This window comes from Micropterus salmoides, unplaced genomic scaffold, assembly GCF_014851395.1.
Source record: "Micropterus salmoides isolate LMB-PRFRI ecotype aquatic unplaced genomic scaffold, ASM1485139v1 Ms_hic_scaffold_4, whole genome shotgun sequence".
Lineage (NCBI taxonomy): Eukaryota > Metazoa > Chordata > Actinopteri > Centrarchiformes > Centrarchidae > Micropterus > Micropterus salmoides.
Window position 1 is genome coordinate 14,886,031 of NW_024043372.1, and position 26,601 is coordinate 14,912,631.

The following is a 26,601-nucleotide window of genomic DNA, read 5'->3' on the forward strand; positions in this document are numbered from 1 at the left end:
CAATTCAGTGTTTTGTTGCTTGGCTGTGGGAAGCTGAATGTTATCTCGCAAGTGAAACAAAAAGTATTTAAACAATTAATGTCCCCCTCCTTGGTGCGGTCATTTAATATACTTGAAACTAGTAGCATAGATAACATGCACATTGTGGCATAGATTTCTTTGCTGTTGCCTGCTCTTGTGATAAACCTAGTGAAAACTGAAGAAGACCGTGACATGAACTGATTATTTTGTAGAACTCTGATGAGAATGAAACAATTGCATGAGTGTGAGGGAACTAAAATAAATTGGTTAGGAATTCAAAGTTGTGTTATTATTTTTAACATTTTGTTGTAAAAAAATATTATAAATTAATAAATATTTGTGAGAAATCCCCCAAAATGTCTGTGCACATCACTGTAAATGTGGCACCACTAAAAACTGTTGAGCCAAACAATTTATGCCACATGGTATTTTGAGTGTTTGCTACAAGAAGCCAGTAGTTATTGGCTAAAAATTTATAAAGTGGCTTATTGTTGGCCAATTGATTTTACGTTTTTGGCCACAAATTTTGATTGATCTGGGAATTATAGTCCCTGGGCTGAAATTGCTTAAGGTATGAAGGAGCACAAGAAAACCTTACCAGAAAAAAATAAAAAGCAGGTGTAGGGAGTGCTGAATGTGTGGTCTTTATCATTCTTACCTGTGTGTCTGTCAACAGTGAAAAACTTTTCTCCATCCAGTACGCTGTACACCACTCTGGCACTGCTGCCGTATGTAGGGTCATCAGCATCTGATGCAGTAACCTTCATAACGGATGTTCCTGTTGAAAAGAGACATAATAATCAACAACATAATCTCAAAAAAGGGAATAAAAAATTTTGAGCCAGAAGGCCAATTGGAAAACTTTGGACAAGTGCTAGAATTGAGTTAAGCTAGTGTATAATGTAGAAGAATGGCAGATGTAGGGATATGAGTGTTTTCTTTGCTTGTATGTGTGTAAAACACTGGTACCTCTATATTTATGAGGACCAATATGAGTTTCAGACCTTGAGAGTGTGGACATTTGTTCAAAAGTAGGAAATCTATTTGTGTACACACCTGTGTACGTTTTGCTGTGATTATACTTGGTGGAGGGAGGTTAATGCATTTGTGTATCACAGCACCAGGTACTTATTTCATTTCTATGCACATAATTTTCCCAACAAATTTTTTGATGTTTCAAATTACCTTTTCACTACACCAGTGCTCGGAGTTGTTTTGCCTCTCATTGGCACAGAAGTTGTGCTCAGAGATGAAAGGAAACATGGAGTCATAAAGTCAACATCATATCTTCAAAGGCTGTTAGAAGCTCAGGAAATCTACAACAAACAATTACTCATGATTACTGGCACTTAGGCAGAGAATAGTTATTTCTAAATGAAACCTTAAAATTTGTATTTGTGGAGCAACATTGTTTAAGTTATTATTTCCCACTCAGTGTAGTATATTTGTCAACAGTGTGCATACACAAGCCTCTGTCAGCATGGCGCATTTCTCTATTTAGTCACACAGTTTAGTTAAAGCTCAGCCTAAAGCCTCTAAAACTTTAAGGTTCTTCATTTTTAGGTTAAGAAACAACCAAATGCTTGTCTTTTAGCATGTGAGCATATATTTATATTTTTTCTTTCTTTCTATAAATAATTTCATTTACAGGAAAAGGAAAGGGAGACGTTCCTAGGCGCATATAGGTCCTCAAGGACAAGGAGTCAGTCTTTGTCTTTATCCCTCTGGACAATGCTATGGGTAATTACTGACAGCTGGTGTTGTCCACCAAAGGTCATCGCTGCAGCCTTTCTCAGAGCCCTGTCATGCTACTGTCCAGCCACATAATGGTCGTATGCTAATGATGCTAATTAGTGGGAAGTGTCAGAGCACTGTTTGTTTCCTGTCATCCATCAGCAGTCCTAAAGGGGGGGGGGGGGGGGGGGGGGGGGAACAATCATTAAAGTCACCCGGCCATTAAATCAGACAGCTCAGATCACTATCCTGTTGCTGTCAACTATAGCTTCTGTTCCTCCCTGTATGTAGATTGGAGCTGGCCGGTTTGAATGCTAACGCGTATAGGTAGCGCATGATGCAGCACTCTACCTGGTCTATGATACTTGCGAAATTATTTTATGCTATGTTGCAGCTATACTGAATTTCGCGGCAAAGTAACAAATTAGCTGAAAGGTAAAATAGCCTCATAAGCAATTGGTGTAAACCAGAGATGGTGACTTGAGTTTGAGACTCAGATGCAAGTCCAACTTAAGTCGCACAACCAGTGACTTGAGACTTGACTTCAGACTTGTCCTCAAAGACTTCAGAGGTTAGGTACGACTGTCGTTCGTTATGAAAAGATGAATGAGTGTTTATTTACTTGCCAAACTTGTGGTGGTCGATTAACGTAATCATTTACGTCACACTGGCTGCCATTACATTAATTATTAATGGTGGCTGCAACCAGGTTACAGGTTTATTGTTTAATCATGTAACGTTACAGTTTTATTTAGTTATAATGTCACACTGGGTTTGAGAGTCTGGGGGAAGTGTTGACTTACAGTAGTTTAAGCTGTCATTAATTGCATTGCACATTACATGGTTGTGCTCTGGTAAAAACAGGTTACAGGTTTATTGTTGACCATGTGACGTTAAAGTTTTATTTAGTTAGCTAAGCAGTTTCATAAGCAGCCTGGATTGAACGCAGCATGTGATACAACACTCATTTTAACCACGAGTGACTTGAGACTTGACTTGGACTCTTGCTCAGAGACTTGAGACTTGACTTGGACTCTAGCATCTCTGGTGTGAACACATAAAAACAGATGGGTAGATGAATGGATCAGTGCATCACCAGTATGTGCAACACCAAAGAATCATTAATTCTGGTACTGTCAACAACCTTGCGTGGGTTCTCAGTTAAATCCGGATATATACGCAGATCACAGTGGATTTAAAGCAGTGCATATTAACTAGGATGGAATGAGCTTTTAATTCATATTCGTATCATACAGTCATTACCTCATCCAAATATGCAACAGTACACACCAGCCTGATTCTTAGAAAATCAAGATATGCTGCATCCCAGTTGGGGGATGAGTAAGATATCATTCTTATCATATTGAAAACATAAGGATTTATAGAGGCTAGGTATTTTCATTACTGGCAATAGGCAGGGGTCTGTTAATTCTGTCTACCTGGTTGGCCCTACTGCTGTGGGTCCAACAAAGCCATTTTCATCCATGGGATTACTTCCTTATCTTAATTTTCCCCAGGTAACAATCAGTTTGATGCTCAGCTGTTTCTGGGTACTGGCTGGCAGCAACGTCAGATGGCTTGGAAGAACCATATAAATGCAAATGGGTCTTTATTGTGTTTATATTAAAAAGAGAAGCGAAGCAGTGAGTTTTTGCGCTTGGAATCTTATTAAAGTTCTGGCTTGCATCAGTGTTTTCAGTAGAAGCAGTCGTTACTTACAGTATATGTTGGCATGGTTGGCATCTCACTTAAGCAGAGTCTGCTGTTGATGGACTGGTGGAAATTCATTAAAAATTATTGACTTTCTCAGATTCAAATGTAATGCATATGGCAGTAATAGTAGAAGTATGTCTAATGGAGAAAAGCTCCAGATATTCATTAGCTAAAGAGTTGTGTTTTTCTCTCACAAACTAAAACTTCAATCACAAATTGCTCTCAGACGAGACAGCATGCACTGTAGCAATAATAATTTTAATTACCAAAATATACAGGTTTGTCTGTGTTTATTCCCCCTTATGGGCACATTTGTTTGGGCTGAGTTTGTTTGGTTAAACACAACAAAACGTTACTACATCAAATTAGTCACATATCCATGAAATAACACCACAGATGAAATTGAATAAAGTAGTCAATAATACCTTGTGTTATTGCTTCAGGTTTTTTTTTAACTTAAACAGTAGTTTAACAATTAAAAATCAATTATTTATAACACCCAGTGGTTGGTGTTCTCACCTTGCATTGTGTTGTTACTATAGTAAACCCTGACACCCTGACTGTTGACTGTTCTTCCAGGTGCAATAAAGCAAAAACATTTCTGAACACACCCAATCAGGCGAGGTCAAAAATGCTACTGTCAACAAGAAGAGATCAGTGAAACAATCATTTTCAGCTCGATTAAGTAAATCTTTATACACATACTATGTCCATAATTCTGTCAGAAGTCTGAGCCACATTTTGACACTTGCTGAACAAATAAACATTTAGTCACCTCACTTACTCATGCCTTTAGTGCCTTTACTTAGAATGAAGCTAATTTATGTAGGCTGCAGATATTTACATTCTTAGTCTCATCATTTAAATCACACCAAAAGAGAAAAGTTAGCATTGTACATTATGCATTTTCATATGATAATTTTCAAATCTAACACAACTGATTTTCTGTATAATAATGAGATCAGAAAATTATAATTTTGCATTTTCCCTAATATTCATGTGAGCAACACTGTTTAGCAGTGTTTCTCCCAGTGACTAGACAGGGTTACAACAATCTCATGGCTGTGCAACTATAATGAGGATATGGATTTGTTATTCACTTAATCCTCTAGCAGAGCAAAATGCCTCAGACATAACTGGCATTGAATGGAAGCTGTTATTTAACACTATTTACCACTTCTATTTAATAGTAATATTACTATAATTCTATTGTTACAATATAATAACTCCTCTTAAGGCACTAATATCCCACCAGGTATGTGAAATTAACAGCTAATTAAGAAAAGCAAATAACCTGGTTAGAAGTTATTCCTTTCTGGTGTAGTCTGTTTCTTACTGGAGCACATGAAACTTCTGACAATGTGGTAACATTGTCATGGTGGAAAGAACATGAAGGAAGTCAAGAAGATTCCAAAATAACAACATATTATACAGTCTGTGCTGCAGATGATACTTAAGCACTGTACAATTTCCCTGAAGGATAATGTAAATAATATTCAGATGAAAGTAACCCATCTGTGGTGAAATGGAGTAAGGAATAGGGTTGTTTTTGGGGCGTAGAGGATTCGGTGGAGGGTGCGTGACGATGGCTTTATAGTTAGATTTATGCATGAGTTTGGTTTAATGGTATCAACACAGGCTGTTGGAATGGCATCCCACACCATTTCAGCACTCTAGGAGAGATGGTTCAATTACTGCAAGGGGAGCTAGAGAAGTGCACCACGTGTGAGACACTAGACTGACAGCTATTTAAGAGGCAGCCTCGTAAAAGAGATTTGTGCCTATCTCAGCTAGTGCCGTACTGGTGCGAGCTTCAGTGTGTGCGGGGTGGGGGGGTCTAACGGCTGCAGCACCGAGCCTCCTTCTCGATACGGCCCGCCTTAATCTGCAGGACCGAGTGCTCTCCGCCCGCATTATGGATCATTTAGTAAAGCCATAAAAGCTGAGGTGTTTTCACATGAAAAGTTATTTCTTCACTACTTCTACTGTGATTCATTCCTCTCTCACCCACATAAATGCCCCAGGAGAGAGAGGAGGTTGAGAGAGAATGAAGTATAAAAGGGGCCAAAAATCTGCCATGTCATAAAAGCCAATGGCCTGCCTACATTGATCCTCTTCGCAAGCTCTACAAGGATTTAGGGATATTTTTCATCCCTCTTGACAGAGATTGTAAAACAAATCTTTTTTAGCCTTTGAACTTGTGTCATTAAATACATAAGTAGACAACATTGTGGGCCAGTGTGGCATGTCAACTTTAAATCTGAACCTCTCTTTATTTGCATTTATCTCTGGAGTGACAAAACATTGTCAACTGCTGATCTAGAAGAACAAACATTAAGGTACAGAAACTTTTCTATGCAGAAACCATCAAATTCTTTAAAAAGAAGTCAATCAAACCGGATTTATAGACAAATTATTACATTTGAATACCCCCCTGTATCTTCAGGTCAGGTATCAACATTATTGTTTTAGACACAGTGTATTCCTTGCACAATGTCAAAATGCATAATGTACAAGAAACTATGCCATGTCCATGCTTTTCAACAAGGAAAACCCTTAATCAATTTCACAATTGTGAATCTATCGTGCTGCTGCTGTTGTCATCTTCCATGCCTCCTCACACAATGAATCAAACATTCTCTCTCTCTTTTCTCTCTCTCTCTCTCTCTCTCTGTCTCTCTTTATCTCTCTCTGTTTGCCTCCCCTCTCCCCCACATGCACACAGATTCTAAAACATGACCACACATACAGATCAGCTATAATCAATTATGTCAAGCACTGCGGTTGAGCACATAATGTTACTGGTCATATACATAAAGGTGGTTGGCAGAGAATATTGATTGTAAGTTGCCCCTGCCTTGTCGCATTGCTTTCTGCTGTGATCCTGCTGCTCCAAATGTCTCATCTTCTGTTAGCATGACAGGCCCCGGCTGTCCTAATGGTGACTGCAGCAATTTGCAGCCTCCTGGGCAACCTCTCTGGACCACAGCAACAGGAGGGGTGATTATGACTTTAATCCCCTTGTGGGGTTCTCACATTACGTAAAAAATCAGTGGCAAATTTATTTCTAATGCTGACTATGCTGAGGGTGAAAGCAAGAAAGAGAGAGAGAAAAAGTGAAGGAGAAAGAGAGAGAGTGAGAAAGGTCAAAAGGAAATAAGACATATGGCTTGTTTTGAACGACTTGTCCACCTAAATGGTGTATTTTGTTGCAGTTGTCTACTCATACAAAGGCCTCTTAGTTCTTGGTCCTGTATGTGTACTGGTCACTTGTCACAACAATACTGAGAAAAGTAATTTGGAGTCTCACCAAAAAGTTTAAATAATATTGGTCATTGATATTTTTAAACCATTATTGGAATCCGATACATTTCTCTTTACTACTTTATTCTGCCTAGTGCTCTTCCATGTCTTAGTCACCACAAACAAACTTCAAATTCCAGTTATATTGTGTGTAAGTCTAACGCTGATGTTATAATTTTGTACCCAGTGATAGATAGGACAGCGACCTTCACAGAGACACTTAAAAAGTACATTCTACAAGGCTTCTCCTATGCTGCTCTCTGTGCTTTCAGACTTGTCAATCTCTATACCTCACTTCAGGTATTTTATGAAGCATCTGTCAACTAGATGTCTTTTGCAGTACCACATCTGCCCACATCCATACTCCAAAAGTATAAAAAATAGGGGTGGGAGAAATAATTGATTCTTAGATGCCTCGTGATGCGGAAGTGGAAGATTATGAATCGCTTAACATGATGTCTAAAAATTGATGTAATGTTGAGGGAACGCAAAAAGCAGAACTCGCGGAAGTGCAGCGTATGTGTAGCGCACACAACAGAGAGACCACCAGTGTTCCCCTGTATTCCGCACACCACCGCTGCAGAATGAATAGCCACCCTACTAAAATGTCACACAATCATTAATATATATCAATGCGCAAGTAATGCTTTTAACTCGCACACTGCGAACATGGTGACACTCGACATTCGGCAGCTCTCTGTGTATCTTGTGTGTGAGCCCGAGCGAGTGACAGAGAGCAAGCGGCAGAACGTGCCGCTGAAAGTTAGTGGAGAAATATATTAGCAGTAAGTTTCAGTCTGGTAGTAAACGTGCAGCGTAGATCACTGTGTGTCCGTTAATAAAAGTCTGTAGTTTCCCCAACGGCAGGAATAGTGAAGGCTGTTAGCGTTAGCTAACATCTCCCCTGTACAAGGGATTGCTCTGTCCCCCACAGCAGACTCCGGACTTAAGTGCAATTTATACTTCTGCGTCAAATTGACGGCGTAGGCTACGGGGCTACGCAGAGGCTACACAAAGGCTACGCCGTCGCCTGACGTGCACCTCCTTCAAAATGTAACTACACGTCGAGTCGACGCGGACCCTAAGCTCTGTGATTGTTCGGCTGGGTAGCCTCGCAATGCCTCCGAGCCGACCGGAAGTACCCCGCGCTTTAAAGTAACATTTACTAGCGGCCAAAACGGTGGCTGTAACACAGTGAATCAATATATTTGACTGTTGCAACCCGAGCAAAATGACTCGTTTCGTAGCCTACGGCGTAGGTACGCACGTAGACCCTATGCAGGAGTATAAATGGGCCTTTAGGGGACAGAGCCTTCAGCGTCACAGCCCCCACCCACTGGAACTCATCCCCACAGAGATCCGAAATGCTCCCTGTCTGGACACTTAAAACACTTTACCAAGGCATTCAATCCTGAATGACATTTTGTTGTTCTGTCACTGTCACAAGTGTAAAACGTCATTGGGGTCTTGTGAAAGGCGCTAAAAATATTTATTATTTATGTAACGTTAGCTAAATTAGTAACAAATTAAGATTAATTATCGGCTGTACGTCAGTACTAACTAACCTACTAGTCAAGGGTTGAGAACATCTGGTACAAGCTTAGACTAAACTGGATCCTGTATAGAAAAAAATTATGCATTAAGATGCATCGATAATTGTTTTTATAATTGAATAGCAGCCCTCTGAATCGTAATCGAATCGAATCTTGAGGTGCCCAGAGATTCCCACCCCTAATAAAAAACCCAGAAATTTGGTAGGAACTCTGCTGTAGTCACAAATAAAGTGTGTTTGATACTTGAAATCAATGCCGTTTCCAAATATTCCAAAATATTAAAATAAACATTTGGGCCAAAGACACACTGCCACAGCATACTTAATAATTGAATTACCTTTAAAAAGGCACAGGCTAATTGGTGTAGCATTTACAGAGATAATATGCCTTCAGGTATGAGGAATTGTAAGAAAACCTCAGATGCTGACATTTCTTTAGTGGATAAAAGTACAAGACATTGTCTTAAAATGTATCTGTGTTGTTTAATGGCCTTTGCAGTTTGTCAGTTTTTCCGACCTGGCTTTATATATTAGACTGTGTCTTTGATAGAGAATAAGATAAATGTCAATTCAAGGCTTCCATGGTGCTACTTTGAACTGTGGCAATTCTACACTACATCAGCTTGTGTAATTAGTAGATAATAGCTGAGGATAGTGGCCAGCTTAATGGCTGTTATCAGACTGCTGTTTGCCTGCCTGTTGTTCTTTGGACACTGTGCACTGACTTGTCAGTCAGTGTTACCTGAGGTTAGAGGCTATGGCACAGACGTCGTGTTGTGCCACATCTCTGTCACTCAGAGGTCCTGAGGTTCTCTCTAATGGAACCACATCAATCACGGGATTAGCTCCGTGGAAACTTTTCACCCTGTTGTGATTCCACCATCAAGAGATGCACCTCCTAGCCACATTTCCGCCCGACTCCCTCCTTGTCACCCAACCTTTGAGTGGTAGGAAAGGCTGTCTGCCTCAGTGACTAAATTATTTCAAACCCAACAAACTGTGACACTTAGTCAGTCAGCTCGCACAGGGACTAAAACAAACAGATTGCAGATGTCTCAGTATGCATGTTGTAACACACTGTAATACTGATTTCAAATTGGAAAAGGCCTGTCTTTATTACTTCAATATTAGTTGGGCGTGTGTAGCATAATCATTAGCTTGGGGTGCCACTGTGTCACTGCCAATACTGTCTCTGCAGCATATTGTGTCTAAAAGCTTAGTCTATCCAATGCTTAACTGTTGAAGATGCCAACATAAATGGCTATGTAGTATTGTCTGACAGTATACCAGTTTGACATTACTTTAGCCTCTTGGGTTTTGAAATGTTTTAGGCCTAGCTCAATGCTGCATACAAATTTAAACACTTACTATTGTTGGGGAAAACCAGAGGGAAAAGAAATGGATCCAATTCAAAAATTAATGATAAGGCTTTCCACAACATAAACATTAGCCAAAAATGTTATCCTATTTAAATGACCTGGTATACACATATAATGATGCAAGTACCTACAGTAACACTTCTTGACATGCACACTAACATAAACTAAATATTGTAGTTGTGCTGTCAACAATATCCTGATTTATCCCCTGAAATTCATACCCTTTACTCTCTGACTCTTCTCAAAGGAGTCTGGCAATCTGGGAAACACACTTGTCTTTCTTAGAGAGATTGAGATGATCTGTATGCTAAATATAAAGCTAGATTCAGCAAGGCAATTAGCTCAGCTTAGCATAAAGACTGGAACCAGGGCAAACAGATAGACAAAACGGTAAAAAAAAAAAAAAATGCATCTACCAGCTTACCAGTAGAAAGCTCACAAACGAACAGATTATACTATATATTGCTATATAAACTTCAATGTGAAAATGATGTTGTGGCTTTACATTATTTTGTTCGTACTTCTAAGTTGTCTTTTATGTTGTTATTTAAAAAAAGCATTAGAGGTTATCTACCTCTTTTTGTGTTAACACATTATGTAACTTTAAGTGGATCGCACTGAATGTTATTGGTACTTTTAGGATGACACAGGGCTTTTTGCCAGAGATGAATTTGAGGTATTTTATAATGGAAGGATGGGTATTGTAAATGGACAGCCCCGTACCTCTAACATTACCTCGCAAATGGACATGAGGCAACATTAGCTTTTAACATTGTCTGTAATTTACATTAATGATGGGTCCATTTTTTATTCATAAAATACCGGGGATGATGAGCCATAAAGAGAAAGATGACCTGTTGGATTGTAAGTGAACATCTATTAATCAAATAGACATATAATACACAGTTTCTGATTTCAGAACACAATGCATCTTTATGTCCTTTAAGCTTGAAAAACACATTTAAACATGTAATAAATTAAAACTACCAATACATGGCAACTAAAATGACTTATTCTTATATCAGATAAAACTGTTCTTTTTTAATTCTACATATAAAGTAAGCACACATATCCATACAGTGCATATCCATACAACTTTTACAGTGTAGCTAACCTAGAGAATTGTTTGAGACAAAAGTTGAAGTCAGCTCAAGGGTATGCAAGTGTTTGAACACATCATATATTTAGTACAACCAAATCTTTGAGCCATCACAAAATCTCTAATCAGTTACAGTGAAAAACATATATATATATATATATTTTTTTTTTATGTACACCATGCGTACTATTATGGTCCTGCATTACTATAAAACTGAAGAATCTTTCAATGTGTGACACTAGGCAGTATGCTTTTAGAATGGGATTCAATATGTTCAGAAAGGCAAGCTTAATGCAGCCACCCTGCACTCTAGCCACAGGCTAATAGTGGTGAGCAATTACTGTTGTTTGAGTAGAGTTGTAAAAGATGACTGTTCAAGACTACTTATCCTTGTGTATCTGTCATATAGAGATGCAGGAGAAAATATTAGGAAACAATGAATTCACTGGAAGAAGGTAAACAAAAGCCAGATGGAGGATTCATTGTTCTAATGCACCACTATATCAGTAAAATGTATGCATCTTCTTATATGGATAAATATGTTTCTCTGACCAGAAAACAGCCATAACCATCCATTTTCTCAGACTGCTGGTCATGCATCACTGGGAGTGATGCAGGGACACACCCTGGACAGGTGGCCAGTCGATTACAGAGTGGCTACTGAGAGAATATATAAACTCTAGGGCTGACCCCGAATAGTTGAAGATTCGATGCTTCGAAGGGCGGAGCCTGATTCGACTGTCAATCTCACAGTCGAAGATGGCAGTGAAACAAGGATCATGCCATTTTGGCTGTATGGGGCTGCTCAACGTCTGATTTTACATAGAACTACCAGTTTTCTCCCAATAAGTTAATATACAGCCTATTACAATATACATTCAATGTGTAATGCTGTGAATAAACATGTAAAAAGAATAAATCTTTCAATAAATGTTTTTGAACTGCGTGAATAAATCCAAACTTGTAACCCTAACCCTATGTCGTCAGTGCGCACGTATAAGCGTAGCGTGTATTTGTGCAGTGCCGCTTTAGCTGGAAATTTACAGTGTAAGTTGAATGAAAAGAGACTGCAGATCTGCAGCTTCTCAGGATTAAAGCGGAGCTACCGTGTGTTCCCCCCCCCCCCCCCCCCCTCGCAATAGCCCCGCACAAAACACACGATTCCTATAGGCAGGACTTGACGATTCTGATTCGACTACGTAAATCCTTAGTCGGGGACAGCCCTAATAAACTCCAAAGAATATTTGCCAAAGGCCCCATGCCTTGCTTAAGTTTATACTCAAAACTCTCTTGCTGTGATGGTAACATTGTCCAGAAAGTTAGTGTAATGTATTGAACACATATTTATTTGGGCTCTAATAAATAAAAGTAGTCTCTAATCCACATCTTCTAGTCACTTTTCTTTTTGGTTGTGTCCTCTCAAGGATGTCCTCTACCAAGACACTGTTTTAAATCAATTTTTCTCAGTCTTAATCATCACGAGTCAGAGTACACAGCAAGCATTCTGCAGAGTGACTCCATGCCTGTTCAGTCTTCTATCCAAACATAAAGACATGCAAAGGTTCTCAAAGCAACATTCAATCACATTCAATTGATTTAAGACTGCAATTTCATTAGCAGCACATTTTCCAAAGGACATAACAGAGCTCAGACCCTCACACTTCATCATCATCGTTGCCACTCCTATTTTATTTGCCCTCTCTTCTCCTTTTTTAGAGTTAACCAACCCTGATAAACAAACGACTATATATACAAGTATTATTTTTGGTAGCAGATGTTGAGCAGACAGACAGACAAGAAGCCTCTGCAAAAAGAGGGAGGGGGCAGGCTGTATAGCTATGACAAAGATGTGCACTGGGAGACATGACAGAAGCGATAAGTAAAAAAGAATACGCCTCAGGCAGCTGACTACTGATTACATTCTTACTATTATGGCCTCACGTTTTCCAAGGCACTTTGCTATACGGTTGGCAGTAAAACAGCACAGTGAGCATATCACTGGTGTGGCTAATGCCTGCAACCTGCTTCCATCACCGCATAAAATGCAACCCTGCTTCAGATCACAGGTGTTGTATCCAAATTACATAAAAAGTACTGATTCTAACCCGGTTTTGACTATAAAGTGTGTTCACACAGGAATAGTTACAAAATCAAGTATATACTATTAAAGATGTCAGCCTGCTTATAAAATCTCCTTAATGTTTGTGGTATTAAAGAACACTATTGTCTGACAATACAATGCATAGAGCTGGAACAAATTAAAACATTGAAGGATGGTGTTGAGAAAAAGACATTTTAAGCAAACAAACAAAATAATATATATTTGGAAACATGTTTTGTTTTGAATAATAAGTCTGGGGTTTTGATAGTATAGTCTTAATAAGTCCATATGAAAAGACTAAAACCAACAATCATTTTAGTCTGAGTCTCGATACTTTCTGACTTGCCATGTCTGTCTACAGCCCGAAGCCTATTTACGATCCTAAAACAGCTGGGCACCGCACTTTTTAGCAAACAGGAATAAACCGTACATTTGCTTTGAATTATTTTGGTGCTGTAGTCAGTATTTACTTGAAGACATGTGACAGTCTCCACCTTCTTGAGCTATCCTTAATACATGCATTGGGAGGGGTATGCACAGCAAAAGCCCATAAGCTGGAGAGTGACATGTGGCAGTCACGCTGGTCTGTCTGGCACCTTTTTTTAAATATTCACTTCCCTAGTTATTGTCATTGTGCTTGTGACCTTATCACTCCCAAAAAATAAAAGAATACAGCTGACCTTACATACTGCTGATGTTCAACAGGAGAATGGCAGAAATAAAAGAAACAGGGACAGGGCAGAAGAATGCTTGACTAAGCAGTAGCTGTTACCTCATTAGGGCTAGTGCTCCACAACGATGTTTAAAACATGAACTGCACACTCATTTAGTGCGTAATTTGACTGAGGTGTGACAGGGTCGAACAGGGGTGAGCAGCCAAAGTGGAAGGGTCATGGTTATTTAGATTACATTAACTAACATTAACTAAGCATGGTCTCTATGAATCCATTTATCTCTTTCTTGAGGAGATAATAGCTCTCTTGGCTCCCAGCGCTTATTTCTTTTTCTAAATCTCCACATTATTTATATTCTCTTCATCTCTCCCCTGTTTTTTTTTTGCTACTTTTCAATTGCTCTGTACCTCTCTCTCTCACTCTCTCTCTCTGTCCCTCTCTCACTCAGTCAGCCAGTCACACACATATACACACACACACACACACACACACACACACACACACACACACACACACACACACACACACACCCCATTCAGTTTTAGAGAGCACGGTAGGCAGAAATGCCCATGGTTTGGATCATGCTGAGGAGGCAGGAATTAATTCCAATCAGGCTTGAATAGGGAAGAGCCATTCCATTTTGCACTACTCCTGGAGTCACTCAAACAAGAAGCACCCCCCAGCTCTACTGCATATGCACAAACACACATGCACATACCAGTATCACCCACACATGATATTGTGATATCACTTGACAGCTTAACTGTTTTGTTTATTACACATCAGTCTTTGACATTTACACCACACTTATGAAGCCCCTGACACCCTCATTCACCTATCTTTTGCATTTCACTGAGTGAAATTTTAAGCAACCATGGGGTGTATGTGAGCACATATTGTTGCTCACAATAAAACATTGTGGTCTCAAGCCGCCATGAAAATGTGGTGTACCCTCCGCATCATCTGCTCTTCTGGCGCAACCTCTCCTCTGCCCCTCTTTCATCTGCCTCATAACAGTGTGTCAGAACACAGCCATCTCCATCTCATTCCTAACTTAAGGTCATAGCCTCGACAGAGTATAGGGATCCTCTTCAAATGTCCATAACACCATTCTTCTCATCCTCAATGAATTCACTCATTCCACATCTTTTCATCTAACATCCTCTGTCTGCTTTTTCCTTTTTCCATTTTCACAATTGGGGAGATTTTTAGCATATTGCTCTTCTTGGCACTTTCTAGCTTCCCCCGAGCCCAGGACAACGCAATATGTTACAGACCCTACTTATGGATCATGAAAATAGCTGTAATATAACTGGTAATTCTGTACAGTATAACCACCTTTGGGCCATCCTGAACTCAAAGTTTGATACAGCTCTCCAGATGGTTCCTGTCTGACTGCACTGCCTGTTTCTCGCCTTACCTATGGGTGACAGTTCTGCCACGCTGCCGATATAGGGACCCTCCAAGAACTTTGGCTCACTGTCGTTGATGTCCTGGACCTTGATGACAAACTCTGATTCTGGTTCCAGTGGGTCGTTGGAGAGCCGGTCCCGTGCCTGAGCCCTTAGCGTGTAAAAGGCCTTCTCCTCTCGGTCCAGTCTCTCTGTTGCATGGATGTCTCCTGTTAGCTCATCAATGATGAAGATGGAGCCCGCCCCTTCTCCAGAGATAGTGTACTTGATGTTGCCTTCACCTTCATCAGAGTCTGTATGGATCTGTAAATTGATACAAAATAGACAGTAAGTTTATCAAAGGAGGCAACCCCTATAGTTTGTTTTATTCTATTTATTATAACACCAATGCAAGTTTTACTCCTAGAAATGGCATTTGTATAGTACTTATTTGCAACGGCAAATACATTTTGATGAAAACATACAGTGATTCCGCCCAGATTCAAGTCAAGTCAATTTTATTTATATAGCCCAATATCACAATTGTCCCTAAAGGGGCTTTCCAATCTGTACAGCATACGACACCCTCCATCCTTCGGATAAGGAAAATCTCCCCAAAAAAGCCAAACGGGGCAAAAAATGGAAGAATATCTGTCTCCCAGATGGACAGACACATAGATTTTGTGTATACAGCATAGATCAACATACAGTAGTAAAATTGCAGTATGGACAATTAGGACTGTCATGATATTATGTCTCTGATAATGTCATGAGGTGAGAATTCAGAAATTGTTTCCTTTAATTTAACCAAGTGTGTTACATAAATCCAATCAATAAACGTATTAATCTTAATATACTTAAGCTAAGAAGCAGTGACCAAAAGATGAATTCTTCAGACCTTAATTTTTATGAACATTTTGAAGCAGACAACACAACTGGTCACAGCACAGATTGGGAAGGGGTCAAGTGTTCATCTGTGAATGGAGCTGGGTCATTTGATGCCACCTGAACCAGCTCCATTCACTGATGAAGAATGTTACATGCTTTTGAAAGTTCAGAAAAACTGGCTGACGTCTGAGTTGAGATTATTATGTCATACAATTTGTGTGGAATTTAGTTTCAGCCGCTGTGAATGCTGATGGTTTGTGTAATTGATAGTTGTCAGAAAATGACATTTGGCCATCAGCCATGACCAAAATAAATTAGTGAATTTCTTCCATCCATTCCCTTATCTTGTTCCACAGTAGCAACTGCAGCTTAAGGCCTTCTCAGAGCTCCCTACAGACCAGTCATCATCGCTGTCGTGAAAAAAAGACACCACAGTTGTAGTGATGATTTATATCTTTTCTGCACAGGAAGTAAACTAGGAGATCAAAGTCATTTCAAAGATTGTTAAAAGGTAGAGACATGGAGGTGCTGGGACTGAAAAGTGAACTTAAAAGAGCCCTTATAAATCAGAGCTATAGTTCCCCCCCTAATGTGATTAGAAGACATTCCAGAGGCAGCAATAGGCGCAGCATCAGCCCCCCATCCCAACCTCCCCTTTGGCTCTTTAGTAAGTACTAGACCTGCTCGCTCGCTCTCTGTCTCTCTCTCTCACACCTTCTATCTGAAATTATAATTCAGAACTGTCTATGCAGTGTAACTGTGGTTCAATCTACTGAGCAGACCAGGGGAGAGGGGAATCGCCCTGGCCTCCCTGGTTAATATTTTATAAAGGCTTAATTAAATACAGGCTTCTATCACCCTCGCGGGGGTTTTCATTAAGTATTTGTCGTAAAACCGCGGAATAATGCAAGCTTGTGCCTTGATATTGCTTCCCTCATCCATTTTACCCTCCCTTTTTATCTGTTTTTGCCTTTTCTCACCACTCTGAATCATCCTGAAGACAAATACATGAACAGTCAGAGGAAATATACTGCCGGGTACTTTGGTGGTATCAATATTTCAGTTATAATAAAAAAAGTTTCATTGGTCCAAACTGAGAATTATCCAATAAAAGTGTGCATAGTCATTCGCTACTGGATATGTTTCTCCCAGACAATCTCTCTTACCCTCTCTCTGAATTTCTAAATTAGATTCTGCAGACAAGAATTTGTGTGAAATGTTGTCATTGTGTGTTAATTCAATTGCACAAATGCTGGCACCACACAGGGAAGTTCCTACCTACTGTACATGTCCTACTGTGCGTGCTTGCATACATACACACTAACACACATACACACACACACACACATGCACAGTGAGTTCGTCATTCTGCTAGGATGATGCTATTTCTCCCCCCTCAGGCTGGATATACCCATCCGTCTGTCAGTCTATCTTCACTGGAGTAATTCAAGTTGGCAGCTTAAAAAACACACACACTACGCTTAGCTAAGTTGTTCTCTGCAAAGTAAAGGTCAGTGCCAGGACGTCACTTGCTTAACAACAAATAACCAGGAGTGCAAACTTGCCCTAAACAAATTTACATGAGAAGAAGATGGTGAAAAAACAAACTGTCCGTTACTGCTGAACAAACTCTCCATTATCGCTGAACGAGAATCATAGGTTGAATCTTCTGAGCTCTTTGTGTTTAATATTATGCAGCTGTGGCATCTGATGATATAATGATGATATAGTAATATGAACAGGGGTAGTGCTTGAACAGGGGTAGCGCTTGAACAGGGTAGCGCTTGGGCTTGGTGTGTTAAGATTTTCTATTTTCTATAGCCTACCTATTTTCATAATTAGGTAGCTGATTGCCACTGACATTTAGTCCCGTCGGGTTACAGTTTCTAAATATAGCCTTCCTAAATAAAATCAAATGTAATGGACTGTAGCACTTTATCACTCTTTCCAGTCTGGTAAATGATGAATGAGAAACGCTGTATAGTAGCCTAATAATATTAACTAGGACTGAATGATTTTGGAAAATAATGTAATTGCGATTTTTTTTTTTACCAATATTGCGATTGCAATTTAATATGCGATTAAATTTTAGGCTCTTTACCTTCTGTATATCGACAAGCATTAAATCAGTATATAGTATGACCAACACAATTTTAAATAGATAGAACTACACTGTTCTTTCTTGTGTTATGATGAATTAGGTAGAATTATTATCATGAGCAATGAAGATATATCAAATTATAATAATATGACAAAGATAATTTGAGTCAAGTCATGGCATTAAATAATATGATATAATATCATCAGGTCGGCCTACCTACAGACCACAAGAAAAACTATCTCACCACAGTGTGATACAGTAAGCACTCAATACAAAAACCACAGTCTCCTATGGCGTAGCCTGACGTGCACCTCCTCGAAAATGTAACTACACGTCGAGCCGACGCGGAACCTAAGCTCTGTGATAGGTTGGCTGGGTAGCCTCGCAATGCCTCCGAGCCGACAAGAAGTGCCCATGCTTTGAAGTAACTTTTACTAGCGGCCAAAACGGTGGCTATAACACAGTGGATCAATATATTTGACCCGTCACAACCTGAGCGAAATGACTCGTTTCATTATCAGAATGTGATCCATACAGTCGATGACATTTGAACGTTAGCGGAGGGCTAAACTGGATGTTAGCCTGCTTGGCCAGCAAAAGTCAACACAGTGGACGCTGTAGCGCTACTGCAGACTAGCGTTTGGGGGTGTAATTGCAGATTGACGGACACACAGACGTATAAATGCCTGGCTACGTGCGTAGCTACGCCGTAGGCAGGAGTATAAATCAAGCTTAACTCGGGACAGATTGGGCCTTTCTGTTGTGCATTTTTCCTGTCCGTTAAAGCTGCGGATGGCCCGACGATTTCACCCACCACCAAGTTACCCACGGGTAGCGGGTGTTACTTTCATTCCCTTTGTGACACTAAAGTTTATGTAGTGTCAGCTTCTGTCAAGCTTAAGGCCATTGTACAACAAGAAGGCAAGGTACAGCATAACATGCAGACAAAGCATCAACTTCGTCTGCAGACTGTTTTCCTCTTGGGTGTCATGTGACCTGAGTGTAATCGCAGCCTTTGCGATTAGAAAACCTAATTTTATTACATCGCGATAATATTGCAAATGCAATTAATCGTTTGGCCCTAATGTTAAGCATTGATCCTTCTTCCACTCAATTTAAAGCCTATCATGGTCCGCGTTGGCACACATTCATATTTCTAGCTCCACCCGATTAAAATGGAGGATCTGACTTTATTCACCTGTCGCCATGGTGAATCGTAGTATCGGAGGTCCATTGATGATGTTTTTTTTTCATCCCCACACACGCACTTCCATCAGGCTCAACATACTCAGAGTTGTTTCAACTAATTCTGATCAGCTGTTCTGGAACCGAAAATTCAGAGTTTCCCACTTTTCCCACTTCCCAGGCTCAATCAACTCAGAGCTCAAGGATAAGCTCAGAGTTTGTTAAGCCTAGAAAGGTGGTCATAAAAAGTTTGTAGTTTCTTCATTGACAGAGAACAGCAGCTTTGGTCAGTTTAAGAACAACAGAATCTATTTAGGATTATGGTACTTTTTTTTACCAAAGTGAAAATGAGTTACCAATGGAATCCATGGTTACAGGCTGAATTTAGGCTGACCACTGCCAATGATCTCTGTCTGTAAGAAAACCACAAACATTTTATAACCACCTTTCAAGGCTGCAGAGAGAGAGTTTCTACTCAGAACATAAGTATTACTTTTCCATGCAGACATACTGTATTTACATTTAAAGGCAGGGGTGCACATCTTCCTACAAATACGCACAGGAGAATGCATTCAGGATTGGTCAGTACAGTACGGATTTTCTGCATTTTGTGACATACCTGAAACATCAGTCTGATACTATAGCATTTTAATAGCGCACAACAGTTACTTAAATTCTATGGCCAATTTAAATTTAACATTAACCAAAACATTTTGAGAAGGAGTTATTGGGTCTTCTAACTTCATGTTTCGTTATGTTAACCCAAGGTTTTGAAACTGTGAGGCGTGCGAGAGAGTAGGAGAGATGTGAGGTAAAAATACCATGCGAGGTGAAAGGGACACTTGAATGCTGGCGTTCTAAAAACAATGGGAAGTTAGTTATTGTTGTTTGGCCGCTGATTTGGCCTGCTTATCAACACAGTCAGCAGTTGGAGTCACTGCAAAGGGTATGACACGCAACTCATGGAGGCAATTAAGGTACTTTTAAAACCCTTAGTGCATGACTGCCATAACACACACACACACACATATTTTTATATTAGTGTGACTTACACAAAATGAAACAGAAACTGCCAATACAGCATACTTTTAATGGTGCCACTTTGTCAAAATGTAACCATATACCATCCATTGTCAACTGCTTATCCTGCGTACAGGGTCGCGGGGGGGAGCCAATCCCAGCTGACATCGAGCAAAAGGTGGGGTACACCCCGGACAGGTTGCCAGTCCATTGCAGGGCCACACATAGACAGACAACCACTCACATCCACACCTAAGGACAATTTTGGAGACACCAAGTAATCTAGCCTGCATGTTTTTGGAGGAACCAGAACACCCGGAGTGAACCCACACAGACACAGGGAGAACATGCAAACTCCACACAGAAAGACCAGGGCAACCGGGGGTATTGGACATTAAAACAACTACAGAAAGTTAAAGGAATAAATGACCTGTATGCCACATTCACTGCCACAAAATTTCACACTAGAGCACAGCTTCTCAGACCAAAACAAATGGGCCCACCAGACTCCATTGAACAAACAATCATTTTACCTTGCATATCAACATATAGACGCTTTCATCGGATGCGTTGCAAAAGTGATGTGCCCGGTCCAAAGTTAACGTCCGTTCTGTTTGCTTATTACTGGGTTTGTGTTTACTGGCTAATATGGCACCGACTACAAACACAGTGAAAGTTAAAAGTTGAATTGTTATTGTTATTGTTAAGTTTTGGCCAGAGTAATGCACATGTACAGTGCCGTTTTTTTTTATGTTGTTACCGTTTAAAGCATCAATAACGCACTTCAGACTGGACAGACACAAAGCAAAACTCACCAAAACCATCTTTGTTAGTCTTTCCACTGTTCCTATAATTACAAACTCTAAATTGGTCAAAATAATGTTAGATGACACAAGAAACAGTCATTGTACCACCCTCCTCAAAGCCAACAGTTTCATAGCGAGGGACTCACATGAGTGGCCAGACTGCCTACCAAAACAAAGCAGAGAAAAGCTCGGATGACAACACACCCAGAGTGGGAGTGATGTCATTCTCTGCTCAGGACACCATTGCTCCACTATATCTTTACATAGCAAATAGTTGTTTGCTGCTATACCAATGTTCAAAATCTCATATACAGAACCTTTAATTCAGCTTTTTTTACCTTTACCTCGTTTTGTACAAATATTTTAACACAATCATATGCCCATGTGTACATTGGAATTATTAGTTAAATGGATCATATAAGCTTCAGCTGAACTTTTGGGAAGCATTTTTTTTAATGAACGAGAATATTGATTTACTTACTACAATGAGATTACTTCACAGCCAGTATGGAAAGAATGATTACAGTGATCAATAACTCTCTCGACATACTTATTACACTGGAATATAGCAGTAATATTGTAGATATGATAAAAACAGCCTTACTAAAAATGTGTATTTGTTACTGTACTCTGGATTTTAGTTAAAGCTTATGCAAATAGTAGTTAGTGTAGTGATACCTTAGGGTTTACAGTGGAGAGCTGTGGGGTGACTCAGGGGAGAGTGAGGTTGAAGATGCCCTGTCAGGTTCACCTTTAGGTCATAACAAAGTGTCTGGCTGTCAGTGTAGGCTAACCTGCTGAAGGGGATGACATATGACTCACATACAGTGACAGAAAGTTCTTCTTATTTAGTAGTCAGCTCTTTTGTACATTAAAAGTCCGTTAATGCACAAACTCTGACAAAATAAATGAATGACAGAGTAGTTAGTGATAATTTGCTGTTGGAAAAAAATAACTTTTAGAAATTTAAAACATCTCTTGGACCTGCAATCCCACATGTTCTTATGACAAGCTTGTGAATTTCGAAGCACAAGTAAATGTACTATGTAATAACCAACATCACATGACAGAAGAAAAAAATAAAAAAGAATAGAATAGCACGACATTTGGGAAGCAAGATTTTACATTTCCGGTGGAGATAACAGAGCGTGGGCTGCACAGAATCCTTGTTTTATTGAGGGTTTCAAAGCCGGAGCAAATTGGCTGTCTTATATTTAAGTCTGTGTAATCAGGAGTAGGCCTGCCACATTTCACTGCAGCTTGTCAAGCTCTCTGATCTTAACAGCTTCAAAGTGTTAACAAGGTGACTGTATCAGAGGTAGCCTATTGGAGACAGCTATGGGGAAGGAGGGGTAAAAACCATGGGAGACAAGAGTGGGGAGAGTAAATGGCAGCATAGCGGAGGGTATCATAGCAGAGTCAGAGGGAGAAGAGAAATTGGGGTGGGATGGGAGGCAGACCTACAGAATTTAGGCAGAATATATAGGATGGAAATACAGAGATAGGAGAGAAAATAGCAACATAACATGGTAATGACATTATTTAAAACATTATTTAAAAATAATTTCAAAAGATGACAAGCAGCATCAACAAAAGGCTTTCTTGTCCTCCAAAGTGGGAAATGTGGTTCCCTAAAATGCCATGTCCAACAGCACCACAGTTTCTGTTTTTTTTTCCATTCCTCCAATCTTAAACTGTTTTGTTGGTATTTGATGACAGCCTTGTGATGTAATTGGACCTACATTTGAGTAATTATAGCTATATCATTACGTTGAGGAGAATTGCTTTAACTAGGCATAGTACGTGCAATTTTCTGTTGTCTGATCTATGGCCACAACACGTTTTCCTCTCATTCATAAAAGCACACATGGCATTAAAATTAAGCAACCCAAGAGTACTCAGGTATCACGGGGCACAGAAGGACCTCTATATTGAATCAGAAAAATATAAAATAGGTGAAAACTTCCAACAGTTTTCTCCTATTTCACTCCTCTTTTTATTTCTTCTAACAATCTGCTGTTTTTGACTCGCAGTGAAGGAACCAAAACAGCAAACAGAAAACTACATCCAGTATGCTTGTTTTGAGGGTTAGGCTATATATTATATCAAATACTACGCCAAAGCTGCTGTAGCTCAAACCAGAACTACAGGATAAGAAACACCATAAATGTAATTGATATTCTTCAGAAGTATGTAGACCTTTTGGTGAACAAAAACGAATAGGCCATCTGCTTCATTTGGCTTCAAGTTGAATGAAGAGAGTTAAAAAGGGACAAAGACCTATGTACATACATCCATATAGATCAGATAGTTGGAAGGATACAGAAAAACAAACAAAACTGTGAAAACTGTACACAAAACACTGGAACTATACTTTTTGCTGCAGAAATGTAAACACGTGCACATGCCACATACATAGTCCAACTCTCTCTCTCTTACACACACACACACACACACACACACACAGACACACACGCAATGGATTTATTTCAGACAGTTTTTGTCAAAATAGAGGAGATTGAAGCATGACAGAAGAGAAGAAGAATGTGTCATTTTTTGCCACCTTTACTGCCTTTAACAAACACGATTTAGGATTATGTGGGCTCAACGGCAGCTCTGTCTTGTACAAAAGTATACTTCTTTTATACTTCCTACAGTTGTATCATTTAAGTCCAAGAGGATTTATTACTCAAATGTACTGACTAATGCTGCCAGTTTAATGGCACATGAGTGACCATTTTATTGGTAAATCTGATTTCATTAGCGGAGTAGTGGCAGCTACAGTATGAGACAGAGCAATCTTGGCAAGTTTTGCTGAGTTGGGGTAAAGTAATATGAAAAAGAAAGCTTGGTGTAATTGTCCAGCAGAGAGGCACACTCCTTGGCTTTAATCCTCTGCTGGACTTTTGGTATCAACACTTTAATTTCAGCAGTAGGGTCCAGCTGTGTGTGTATGTGTTAGAGAGAGTGTTACACTCAGGCAGACAGAAAGTCAGATCCACGCTCACACACACCATTAACAGCTCTGATAGAACTGGCCGGTGCCCCAGTCACATGAAGTGCAATAACTTTGGATAATTTTATTAATACAATCATCTCTCTTCGCCCCCTGCTGTGTCACTCCCTCGAGCTCCCCTCAGCCCTTTTACATCAGTTCACTGCCTTCCCTGGCAACCTGTCCTGTAATGAATCACAAGTCAATGTATGAAGTACATTCTTTCCCAGTCTCCCTTTACTGCCTTCCCTCTTCCTTTGTTCCTTTCCTCATGCGAAAGCTCTATTTCTCTCTGACTCTCTCTCTGTCCCCCAGCAGACAGCCTGTTGGCCTTGTTGTTGGTCTTGCCAGCAGGAAAGCAGCACGATCACAATGGCAGACACATAATGGCCCAAGGATAATTATCCTGTAACACCCGACTCTGCTGTGGAGAACATCTCCATTCATTTGTAAGAATAGAGAGATCAATATATGTAGATGCAATATTAGCTGGTCAATTGGCATGTCTAAATGATTAGAAACAAGGGGATCGCATGACTGATGTGTGTGACTCAGTCTCATGCTGTCTGCATTAATATTCCGTCTTTTCATATCACGTCCTATGTAAAGCAATCGAATTGTACATGCTGTCCACTCTCATCAGCTCACTTGTTGCCAAATGTACGCGTGGCACAGAGATGATAGCAAACAGATTTGATTTTATATATATCATTATCCATAATTACATTTAAATAAAATAACATTCAATAATCACATTTCTGGTGTCAAGACATTGTCTTCAACATCACAGAGAAGGTCATCCCTGAGGCTGTCAGCACTGAGTAATGTGCTTTAATGCCGCTGTTTAACCAAATAGTTCCGGGTACTAAGCAGCTACAAGAACTAAACACAGTCCTGGGAGTCTTTCTTGTTTCCACTGTATCTGAAGATTTGTGAAGTTTCAACAAATTAATCAGATAAACAATGGTTATGTTTGAGACAGTTTTCGTGCATAGCAAAAGTACAAGCCAGACTGGACATAATATGTCCAGGCTTGTTGACATTGTTGCTTACTGTGTGAATGAAGTTGTACATGGAAGACATGTTTGACTAGTGAATTGAGGCTGATGATTCCTGGGCAATCAGAAAGTACTTGCTCCAGAGCAGAGGCTTTTTGGGATCCAGGCATTCTAGCAATGGAACTACATTTAGACCCTGGAACCTCTGGTGGAAAGGCAGGCATGGCTCTCGAGTTAAAATCGTACCCGGGCCTCTAAGACAAGTTCCTTCCATTTATTTGCAAAACAAATGGAATTAAATAGAATTACTTGGGTATTGGATTAGTCATTGTTTAAAAGTAAAACAAAGCTTTATTTCAGAAGGTCATCATGCTTTTATTTCATCCAGGTTAGATTTTTGTAATTTACTTTATACAGGGTTGAACCAAAAAAACATCTCACACCTTCAACAGGTCAGCTTACAAACACTAGAAGATAGGATTACTTTTAAAGCACTACATGGTTTTGCTCCCAGCTATATTGCTGAGTTGCTGCTCCCCTATGAGCCAGAACACAACCTCAGATCCTCAGGCAGGGCTCTATTGGCTGTTCCAAAATCCCAGCTCAAATCTAAAGGTGACCAGGCTTTTGTAGTCTGGCCCTCAGCTCTGGAACTGCCTGCCCGAGAACCTGAAGCTTGCAGGATCTGTGAATACTTTTTAAAACATGACTTTAAAAAAAAACCATTTTATTCATTTCTAATGCACTGTTCTATTTTCAAACTGTCTTTCATCTTTACTGTCATCTACGGAAGCCCTAAGCAGCCATCGATTCAAACATTTCTTTACTCCATTTTCCCGTGATAACGGGATAATTTTCTCGTGATCTTGAGATAATGAATGTTGTTTTCCCGTGATAACGGGATAATTTTATCATGATCTTGAGATAACAAAACAGTAATTCGACACATTTAATGGTAATTTCACAAATTGTCACTGGTTAACTCAGTTGATAGAGCACTGGAGTCATACTCTTGGAGTTGTGGGCTCAATTCTCTCAGGAGGTCAACTTGTTTTTTTTTTAACCATAATCCTCTTCAACAAAGTTGTTATGAAAAGACTGGCGATTGGTCCACATCTATCAACCTATGGACTTCTCATTTCCCCATCATTCCCGGAATGAGGAAATTCCTGTGCTTCTCATTCAGGGGAATCCATTTAACGTTGTACATTTCCTGACAGCTATTTCAGAACCTTTGAAATAGCTAAGTATATATCTGATGATATCATAACAGCTTTGTTGGAGAGGATAATAAAAAACACACAAAAGAACAAAAAATGCTGTCAAAAGCAGGAGTCAAACCTGCAATCCTTGGATTACAAATCCTCCACTCTACAAACTAAGCTAACCAATCACACAGCAAGGTACTGAAATTATCTTGAAGAAACACACCTGCAGACCCCTGTATTCAGCTATGGTTTTTTATCTTGAGACCACAAGATAATTATTCCGTCATCACGGGAAAACGGAGTAAAAAGGGCTTCCGTAGTCATCAATGTTGTAAACTATGTATCATTTAAATTGCTTGATTTTATATCTTGGTGTAAGGCCTACAATGTTTTAAATCTAGTGCGGGTCTTGTAAAGCACTTTGTAACTTTGA

At 39.7% G+C, this 26,601-nt stretch overlaps 1 protein-coding gene across 1 annotated transcript in view; it reads right to left on the bottom strand.

Moving 5' to 3' along the window:
* The window catches only part of LOC119885429 (cadherin-22-like), a 163,512-nt gene that overhangs the window by 50,943 nt on the left and 85,968 nt on the right, over positions 1-26,601 (bottom strand). Inside the window, exons 4-5 of the mRNA XM_038695468.1 lie at positions 14,997-15,291; positions 680-799 (exon numbers count right to left, since the gene is read on the bottom strand). Of these exons, the coding sequence (XP_038551396.1) occupies positions 680-799; positions 14,997-15,291 (415 nt within the window). The remainder of the gene's footprint in view (positions 1-679; positions 800-14,996; positions 15,292-26,601) is intronic.